The sequence below is a fragment of the Colobus angolensis genome, unplaced genomic scaffold (genome assembly GCF_000951035.1).
Source record: "Colobus angolensis palliatus isolate OR3802 unplaced genomic scaffold, Cang.pa_1.0 Scaffold140, whole genome shotgun sequence".
Lineage (NCBI taxonomy): Eukaryota > Metazoa > Chordata > Mammalia > Primates > Cercopithecidae > Colobus > Colobus angolensis.
This window is the reverse complement of record NW_012114489.1, coordinates 1,976,161-1,986,795: the sequence shown is the minus strand read 5'-3', so window position 1 is coordinate 1,986,795 and position 10,635 is coordinate 1,976,161. Positions and strand designations below refer to the sequence as shown.

General features: G+C 39.3%; 1 protein-coding gene across 1 annotated transcript in view; it reads left to right on the top strand.

Annotated features, from left to right (window-relative positions):
* The window catches only part of KLHL15 (kelch-like family member 15), a 59,073-nt gene extending 50,204 nt beyond the window's left edge, over nucleotides 1-8,869 (top strand). Inside the window, exon 4 of the mRNA XM_011935119.1 lies at nucleotides 3,569-8,869. Within this exon, the coding sequence (XP_011790509.1) occupies nucleotides 3,569-4,678 (1,110 nt within the window). The 3' untranslated portion in view covers nucleotides 4,679-8,869. The remainder of the gene's footprint in view (nucleotides 1-3,568) is intronic.
* Nucleotides 8,870-10,635: the final 1,766 nt, after the last annotated feature.

Sequence of the window (10,635 nt, the reverse complement as noted above, 5' to 3'; positions counted from 1 at the left end):
TGTGCAGCCTCTGCTGTCTTTTATTTGAGAAGGGTCATTAGGCTCATTCACTGAACATGTTGTTTTAATAAATGAGTATATAATGTAAAGATTTTTCTAAAGAATAATGGAAGTTGTGTTGTAATGTTCTGGAAATGACATGAGCTTTGAAGTAAAATTGTCCTCATTCAAGGTTCAGATCACAACTCTACCAGTTGTAGTTACATAAACAATTTGGGCAAGTCACTTCACATTCTAAGCCTCAGTTTTCTTATCAGGAAAACGGGGATGGTTATTGCACTCTCACAGGAGGAATAATTTAATGTGAGATGTACATGTAAAGCACCCAGTACAGTAACAACGATGTTAGTTTTTTTTTGTTTTTTTTTTCCTGTTGGGACGGAGTCTCGCTCTGTCGCCCAGGCTGGAGAGAAGTGGCGCAATCTCAACTCACTACAACCTCCACCTCCCAGGTTTAAGCCATTCTCCTGCCTCAGCCCCCCGAGTTGCTGGGATTACAGGCACACGCCACCACAACCAGCTAAATTTTGTATTTTTAGTAGAGACGGGATTTCATCGTGTTGACCAGGCTGGTTTGGAACTCCTGAGCTCAAGTAATCTGCCCGCCTTGGCCTCCCAAAGTGTTGGGATTACAGGCGTGAGCCACCGTGCTCGGCCAATGTTAGCTTTCTCTCTTACGTGATTGGACAAGGGGTTCTCAGCCTTTTTTTGTGCTATTTACCCCTTTGCTGATCTTGTGAAGCCCATGGAAGGACCCCTTCTCAAAATAATGATTTTAATGATAAAATGCCTGACATTACAAAGGAAACTAGTTATATTGAATACAGTTATCAAAATACTTAAAACAAATTTGTGGTGCTTTTTGTTTGACCACTGTTTTGGACTAAAGTGAGGAATAAATTAATGAATGGGCTGAAGAAAGGAAGGAGGAAAGGAAAGAGAGGAGAAGGAAGGGGAGGAAGCTCTTAAAATTATACACCTGTTTTTTTTTGTTTGTTTGTTTGTTTGTTTTTTGAGACAGAGTCTTGCTCTGCCCCCAGGCTGGAGTGTAGTGGCGCAATCTCGGCTCACGGCAAGCTCCCCCTCCCGGGTTCACGCCATTCTCCTGCCTCAGCCTCCCGAGTAGCTGGGACTACAGGCGCCCACCACTTCGCCCGGCTAGTTTTTTTTGTATTTTTAGTAGAGACGGGGTTTCACCGTGTTAGCCAGGATGGTTTTGATCTCCTGACCTCGTGATCCGCCAGTCTCGGCCTCCCAAAGTGCTGGGATTACAGGCTTGAGCCACCGCGCCCGGCCTATACACCTGGTTTTGACTCCCTCCCTAGCTGTCATCCCAGATTTCCAACAGGCTCTTAGACATTTCCACCTCAACACCCTACCAGGGAAGTTGAATACCTCTCTCAAACCAGCTCATCTTCCCCGCTTTCCCTATTGATATCACCACTCTCTCCATCACCTCAAGTCTAAATGCTCAAGTCACATTTGAGTCCTCATTCTTTCACCCTATTTCAAATCAGTCATGGTTGTCTGTAGATTTTACCTCTACGCTAATTCCTGTTACCCAAATTTAAGACCCTCGGCCGGGCACGGTGGCTCAAGCCTGTAATCCCAGCACTTTGGGAGGCCGAGATGGGCGGATCACGAGGTCAGGAGATCGAGACCATCCTGGCTAACACGGTGAAACCCCGTCTCTACTAAAAATACAAAAAACTAGCCGGGCGAGGTGGTGACACCTGTAGTCCCAGCTACTCGGGAGGCTGAGGCAGGAGAATGGCGTAAACCCGGGAGGCGGAGCTTGCAGTGAGCTGAGATCCGGCCACTGCACTCCAGCCTGGGTGACAGAGTGAAACTCTGTCTCAAAAAAAAAAAAAAAATTTAAGACCCTCTTATCCTTGTCTTATTATGACACAGGATTTTTCTGCTTAGTCCCCTACTTCTTACATCTTCCACAAAGTATCTCTTGAATGTCTTGGGCCAGTTTAATATAATCTTTATCTCTAATTCTGCCACACTCACAGATGTGCTGTTTTGCTTCATACCTAATTGCCACCTGACTCATTTACCTGTTGGTAAATTTGTATTTGTTTCCACTTTCCCAAATACATTCTAGGTTCTTTAAGGAAATGGATCACATCTTATACTTAATTTTGTTTCTCCCTATAGCACTTAGCACAATACTTAAAAGTGCTTTATTTTAATTTTATTTTATTAGTTTTTGTAGAGCTGAGTTCTTGCTTTGTTGCCCAGGCTGGTCTCAAGTGATCCTCCCACCTTGGCCTCCCAAAGTGCTTGGATGACAGGCATGAGCCACCACACCAGGCCAAAAGTGCTTTATAAAATCTTGGTAGTCATCATAATTAGGTAGCTCCAGCTCCAGAAGCAGCAAAAAGGAAAATGTTTGCCAGGTACAGTGGCTCACACCTGTCAGTCATCCCAGCAGCTCAGGAGACTGAGGCAGGAGGATCACTTGAGCCAGGAGTTCAACACCAGCCTGGGCAACAGAGAAAGACCCCATCTCTAAAAATATATAGTAGTAATAATTTTAAAATAAAATGTTAAAAATTAAACAAAAAGTTTGACCTAATATCTACTGAATTCTTTTTTTTTTTTTGATGGGATCTTGCTCTGTCACCAGGCTGGAGTGCAATGGTGCGATCTTGGCTCACTGCAACCTCCACCGCTGGGTTCCAGCGATTCTCCTGCCTCAGGGATTACAGATGTCCATCACCATGCCTGGCTAATTTTTGTATTTTTAGTAGAGACAGGGTTTCACCAAGTTGGCCAGGATGGTCTCGATCTCTTGACCTCGTGATCCGCCCGCTTCGGCCTCCCAAAGTGCTGGGATGACAGGCGTGAGCCACCGTGCCTGGCCTGAATTCTTTTAGAAGTTGATATCAGACCAAGTCTTTATGTCAAAACCCCGAAATTTTACATGTATTTAAATTTTCACTAACTTAACTCCCCAGATGATTCGGTCACAGCTTTATGGTGTTACTTGTGGTTAAGAAAACTGTGGATATGGTTTCCTCTACTGTGAAGCCCTGTACTTTTCCTCATATTCCTTCCTTGTAGCCCAGGGCTTGACATAATAGGTGCCTAATTGTTTGTTTACTCTTAAAAGCTTGGGAATGTACATAGATCATTACAAATTAAGAAAACATAGGAGGCCATACGTGGTGGCTCACGCCTGTAATCCCAGCACTTTGGGAGGCTGAGGCAGGTGGATCATTAGGTCAGGAGTTCAAGACCAGCCTGGTCAAGATGATGAAACCTGGTCTCTACTAAAAATAAAAAAATTAGCCGGGCGTGGTGGCAGGCCCCTCAGGAGGCTGAGGCAGAGAAGTGCTTGAACCCGGGAGGTGGAAGTTGCCAGTGCACTCCCGCCTGGGCGGCAGAGCGAGACTCCATCTCCAAAAAAAGCTTTGTAGAAAACAAGAAAGTAGGTGATCTTAGCAGGAAAAGCAGTTTTAGTAAAGTGAGCGTAAGATGATCGTGTTAGTCGGCTTTGATAATTTGTTTGCCGCTGATGCTTTTTCATTTGGTTAAATTCTTTTTCTTGTGTTCTTAGGTTAAGACATCAGAATTTTATAGATACTCCCGACAGCTCCGTTACGAAGTTGACCAAGCATTGAATTACTTTCAGAATGTTCACCAGCAGCCTTTGTTGGATATGAAGTCAAGCCGCATTCGTTCTGCAAAACCACAAACTACAGTATTTCGAGGAATGATTGGACATAGCATGGTTAACAGTAAAATACTTCTCTTAAAGAAACCAAGAGTCTGGTGGGAACTAGAAGGCCCACAAGTACCTCTGCGACCTGACTGCCTTGCTATCGTCAATAATTTTGTGTTCCTGTTAGGCGGGGAAGAGCTGGGCCCGGATGGTGAATTCCATGCTTCTTCCAAAGTATTCAGGTATGACCCGAGACAAAACTCCTGGCTGCAGATGGCAGATATGTCTGTACCACGCTCTGAATTTGCTGTAGGTGTTATTGGGAAGTTTATTTACGCCGTAGCAGGCAGAACCAGAGATGAGACTTTCTATTCAACTGAGAGATATGACATCACCAATGATAAATGGGAATTTGTAGATCCTTATCCAGTTAACAAATATGGACATGAGGGGACAGTGCTCAATAACAAGTTGTTTATCACCGGTGGAATCACCTCATCTTCCACCTCCAAGCAAGTGTGTGTGTTTGACCCCAGCAAAGAAGGGACCATAGAACAACGGACCAGGAGAACTCAAGTGGTTACCAACTGTTGGGAGAATAAGAGCAAGATGAATTACGCGAGATGCTTTCACAAGATGATTTCTTACAATGGCAAGCTTTATGTCTTCGGTGGCGTCTGTGTGATCTTGAGGGCCTCTTTCGAATCTCAGGGATGCCCTTCTACAGAAGTATACAACCCAGAGACTGATCAGTGGACCATCTTGGCATCCATGCCGATTGGTAGAAGTGGTCATGGTGTGACTGTGCTGGACAAACAAATAATGGTTCTTGGAGGCCTTTGTTATAATGGTCATTACAGCGATTCCATTCTCACTTTTGATCCGGATGAAAACAAGTGGAAGGAAGATGAGTACCCTCGGATGCCCTGCAAGCTGGATGGTTTACAAGTATGCAACCTGCATTTTCCGGACTATGTACTGGATGAGGTCAGGCGTTGCAACTAATGACATCCTTCTCCCTAAAAGAGGCAAACAAAGTATTTGTTTGTGCAGAGTAGTTAATTAAAACATATAAAGAAAAACCTCACCAGTTTTACTATCAAAGCCATTGGTCTAACATCGTAAGAATTTTTCATTCTGTGCTAGCATCCTTTTTTTCTTTTCTTTTCAGTGGCCTCAAACTCATGCAATAAGTTAATTCTAAGTGCTAGCTCTTGAAACTACTTCCAGAAGCAGTTTAATAGAATGCTCCACTTATCTGGGAAATTGATTTTCTGCTTTAAACATTTCTTTCAGATGTTAGCGTAGGAGTCATGTGTCTTCTAAGAGAAGACCTGATAAGTGTCACTGGATGTGATTTCAGTCCCTGTCTCTATCTGAAACCTTTTTGAAGATTTATTTCAGTGTATTTCAATCTGTTATACTTTTTGGTTTTATTATTTAAAAGTTTAAAACTCTTGACCTTTTTGCATGGCTTTTTGCTGAAAATGCAAAAATATAAATTTTCTACAAAATTAACTTTTTATATTCAAAACACTATTTCTAAGCTGCCTTCTCTTATCTGCATTGTGTTAGTGAAAGCATATTCATACTCGCATACAACCTATAAATACACAAGGCACATCCCTTTTATGCGTGGTTAGGATTCTATATTTTTAAGCTAGTGCACTTGCACACACAGTTCGCCATACTTGTTGAATTTTAGATGTAATGTCTTTTCACATATTAACATTTTTAGAAAGTTAAAATAACTGGAGTCCTCATTTGCTATCAAAGTAGCCTATCTTCAGTCCATACTGATTCAGTAATATTTGAATTCCTTATATTTCTGAAACATGTATGGTTATGAAAACTAACATTTTATAGTTTATTTTCAAAAGCAAGTGTTAGTGTTCTTTGTCGATGTGTGTCTTTTCTTTTTGAAAATGTTTTTCTTTGCAGTCTGTTTAACGTTGCCCTGTTTTTAGTGAGAATCGGAGTGGTATATGACAAGTTCTGGCCCTGCAGCATGCAAGCACTTTTAAAAAGCATTTAGGTAATACCAGACTCCTAAATCAAGGCCCCTTAAAAGTAAGTGCAACTCCCGTTTTTTACATTCAGTAAGGCTGCTGCATTTGTTATTGAATGGAAGGTAGAAACTGTTAGAAAATTTGAGCTCAGTTTTGACTTAGAGGTAAGAAATAGAATTATAATGTTACTGGTTTTATCTACTTGTTTATTTTGTACAAAATACCCAGCGACACTAGGGATGTAAGCCCTCAGTTTTGTTTTATTTACTGAAAGCTGTTAGCGTGAAGGATAGTAACCACAAAGTTCAGAATGGATCAAGAATAGCTGTTTAAAAGCATTTATAAGTGTTTTAGGATTAGCTGCACCTTTCAACTCTTTAAATGCAGAGGAAAAAACAGTTGACAAAGTTAAGCAAGAATAACCTGGGAGTGGATCATTGAAATTGATGCCATTTTCACATGAGTAGTCTATATCTGATACAGACTAGATCTATACTGGCAAAACTTGCCACATCTTAGAATATTGGTGCAATATTGCAATGCCTTCTATATGGCTGCTGATGTATAAATTTTCTAGTTTCACTTTGTTTGGTGTTTGTTTGTTTGTTTGTTTGCTGCTGCCACCATTGAACATAAAATGGAAGTGTGAAGTCGTGGAAATGTGAAGACTTTGGTTTTTGGGGTTTTTTTGGGCAGTTTTTAGACATACTATGAGATTAAACCTGATCTTCAAACTCCAAAATTGGAGGCATTTGGGTTTAAGAAACAGGTACACAAGTAGCTTTTGAAAAAACCATTGGCATTGATTTCAGAAATCAATAATAATCTTATTTTATATATGAAACTTAAATTTTCATTAACTAGTCCTGTCATTTACTTACAGTTTCCAAACATGAAATTTGGTTATCTTGTTTCCCATGGTAATATGGGTAAAAAGTCTTTTTCTACATTTAAAAAAAGCTATTATTTTATTTTTGAAAGCTAGGAATAAGTTAACCATTTAATTTTTTTTCCTACTACGTTAGTTTAGTGGCTTTGTATGTGTGCTGTTTTGCTTTAAAGAAAATAACGTCTTCATTATTTTCCTCATTGATGTCTTTTGCTAGAAAAGACCAAGAAAGAGCTATCAGGCCAGGTATCCACATCAAAGGCTTTACACTATAGTGGTGGTTCTCTTTAATTGCTTAGATATGACTTTATGGCCCTAGTTAGGGTGACATTTGGGCGAACATTTGAGTATTCTTGGTCTTCAGTTTTAAAGGCAGAGGCCAAGATCAAAGTTCATGTTTTGTAAAATTCGTAAAATCTTAACTTGAACTAACTCTGGGTTCAGCTTCACGTAAGTCATGTCGGACCTGATGTTAGCTGTAATCAGTTTTGAGCTTTAAGAATAGTTGCTGTTGCTTGGGTTCTGAATGTGTGAGAAAACTCCCTGTTTATATGTAGTTCTAATTTAGGTTATTTTAAATCCATGATTAACTTACATTCCCTTTTAAAATTATGGTTTAATTGCTGCAAGAGATTTATTTTTGTTATACTAAACTATGGAAAAGTTTTTCATAGCATTTTTTTCAAGTTTATTTTTTGTGTGCTTCATCTGGAATTTTTGTTTATATACTTTGCGCTCAAAAAAGTAGTTTTTCGAAAAATTCAGTAAGAGATTTGAATCTATACAGTTTAACTGTTATGACCTTTATGCGTGTTGTTTTCACTTTATATCTTAAATGCCAGAGTTCACAAAAATAGCTGATCATCATTAATTACATCTTAATTAGAACTATTGTTCTCTTCCGTGTCTTTGACCTTCTAAGTTTTGATTTTAAAGAAATTCCTTGCACTACAACCTTTTCTTAAAATGCAGGATTCTCACATTGAAGGTTTTGTGTTGGAAGAAATGCTACTGGTTTTTAAAAAGCAAAGCTTAACTAATAGAATTACTAGCTTTTCTTGAGACAGCTTTCTGTGTCCTCACTACTCTGCTCTGTGTGTGTGTTACTAGAATTTGTGAAATACTGACTGAGCCCTTCACTTATCTTTTCTAAAGCAGCACCTCTTTGGACACCTCATTCTGGGAAGCCTGCTCGAGTCATAGTAAAGGACACACGCTTTATGTGGGGAGAAGTGGTAAAAATGGAGTTTTGTCTTAATTACATGAAACTAAGCTTTAAAATATTTTATAACAGATTATTTGAGCTGCATAATCTAAACATGTCAAACGTTCAGTGGGACTATTTTTATATATGTATATGTGGGTGTAGGTCATAACATTTCAGTTTATAATATAAATTGTTATTTCAGTTTATAAGCTATCTCTCAAAGGAGACTAGCTCTTTTGAGAATTCATAATTTAAAGTTTTAGACTGAAGTAAAATACAACATAGATAATAGTGTAAATCAGATATAATTGAGGGCTATATGGCAGTAAAACTGCTAGTGCCAGTTTTCTTGTTTGCCTGTTATACATTTTTGATTTTTGTTTTGTATTCTGAACATTTTGAGAGATCATATGTTTGTTCAATTACATTTAGAGTTGGTTTGGGAATAAATATCTTCTAAAAAGAGATTTATCTTAAAAATGGAAGTCCTAAAAATTAGTTTATCCAGAGTTTATAAAGTCAAATATTCACTAGGCATAGACTGGAATAGATAAATTCATGGAAATCATATCCTTTCAGTACACCATATAACTTCAATATTACACAAGTAACATTGAGGAGAATGCCATCAGCTTTGTTCTCCCTTAAATTCTTAGGTTTTCTTTTTACATTTTGGGAACAACTACATTTAAAATGTTATTAATCAGTATATAGTAAGGATTAGGTGTTTGCTTTCTGAAGGAATGGTCCAGTGAGGTGATTGGGAGAGGTTATTTTCTACCTAACTTGTATATGCCCTGTACCTGTTGGGCATACTTTGTCTATAGAAAAATATTTTGACCTTTAGGTACATTTTGGGCCAGTAGTCAAATAATGCTAGGGCCGATATAAAAATCTTAGAATAATTTAAGGTTTGCCTTTTATACCTGTTTTGAAAGCCTTTACATTTTTGTCAGGTAATTTTTCCCAAGCCGTGGATATAATCTATTCAAACATGTTTATGCTATCAATTCTGTTTTTAAATTGAAAAAAATGTTAAAAGTGTTTATGAAGAAAAGTTTAAATAAAATATTTTTCATCTTTAAAATATACCTCTTTATCTCTGATTATTTGCTGTTTTTTTTTATATAATCCATCACTTTCACAGTCACTAATGACTTGATTAGCAGAATACATTTTGTTTTCCTTCAACATGCCAAGGAAGTGCCATGAAAATGTGATTTCTGCCAATGCTTTCAGCCGCAGATTCAAATGAGAGCATTAGAGAGAAATTATTTATACTCTTATATGCAATGGAAATTTTATAATGAAGCCAAGTAATTAAAGTTCTAACAGAGTTTTGCAGTCTTGCAAAAGGAAAATATAGAACTGAGAAAAAGCGTTTACAAGCCTCAAGCCTTAGTTTGGCGATTTTTAGATTTCCTTTAGCATTTTTGATTCATTGGTCTTCCAGGCATTTCTGAAATTCAGAACTTGGTGGAGGCCTTGGGTATACATCGACACATGTGTGCCATCTTTCAAACGGACACCTAAGAAACCGCAACAGGATTCCCAAGCACCTAGATCCTGGCCTCAGGCAACCTTTCCAGCCTCTTTCTCTCCACCACTTCCTACACTCCATTCTGTTGTGATCTTTACGTGTGTTCCTTTCCAGCCTAAAATTACTTGCCTTTCTTTCCCCTGCCCTGCTTGTTAAAATCCACTTATTTTTGCAAAGTCCAACTCAAATGTTTCCCTCTCCTCCTGAAAGCTGCGTTAGCTCTTCTGTTGAATTAATTGCCTCTTCTACACTCAACACACTTACAGTTTCTATTTAACTTCATTTTGCATAATAATTGGGCATGATTCTTTCTCCACGACTAGATCATAGTCTCCTTGGGTGAAAGGATTTTTCGTTCTTTGTACCCTCATATCTAGCATTTGTACACAGTAGGCACTGAGCTAAATGTTTATTGCAACATATGACAGATTCCATATGTAACAGACAAATGGTATAGGTATTCAGATGAGAGATTACAGTGCCCTGGGGTTTTTGTCTCTGCCTGCTTTTCAGTCTACACACTCTGTACTATCTCATCCATACCTATACCTGTGGCTTCATCTACAACTGTTAGTTACTCTTTTGTTTTTTTTGAGACAGAGCCTTGCTCTGTCGCCCAGGCTGGAGTGCAGTGGTGCAATCTCGGCTCACTGCAACCTCCACCTCCTGGGTTCAAGTGATTCTCCTGCTTCGGTGTCTCAAGTAACTGGGATTACAGGCATGCGCCACCATGCCCAGCTAATTTTGTATTTTTCGTAGAGATGGGGTTTCACCATGTTGGACAGGCCGGTCTCGAATTCCTGACCTCACATGATCCACCCGTTCCCAACGTATTGGGATTACAGGTGTGAGCCACTGCACCTGGCCTACAACTTTTATTCTGATACCCATCATATCTGTATTTCCCAACGCAGAGTTCCAGCCATCTCCTGAACATCTCTCACGTGTTGTATTGGAATTTCAAACTGAACAGGTGCAAATCTGAATACATTATCTCCTCCCCCAAAACATGCCCCTTATCTTCTCTGTATTATCTGGCTTTACCATTGCCTATGATTGTTCATGTATAACCTCGGAATGCCTCTCCCACTTAACCCCAACATCTTAGTTCATCCAGTTCTAGCACTTTAAATTCTCAACTGCCCTCTCCTCTCCATTCATACTGTCCTAGTTCAGACCCTTGTCCTTCTTGCTGGCCTTCTGGAGCTTTCTGATCATCTACCTCCATCATGCACTTTTTTTTTTTTTAAGAGTCTCACTCTGTCCCCCAGGCTGGAGTGCAGTGGTGCAATCTCAGCTCACTGAAACCTCCACTTC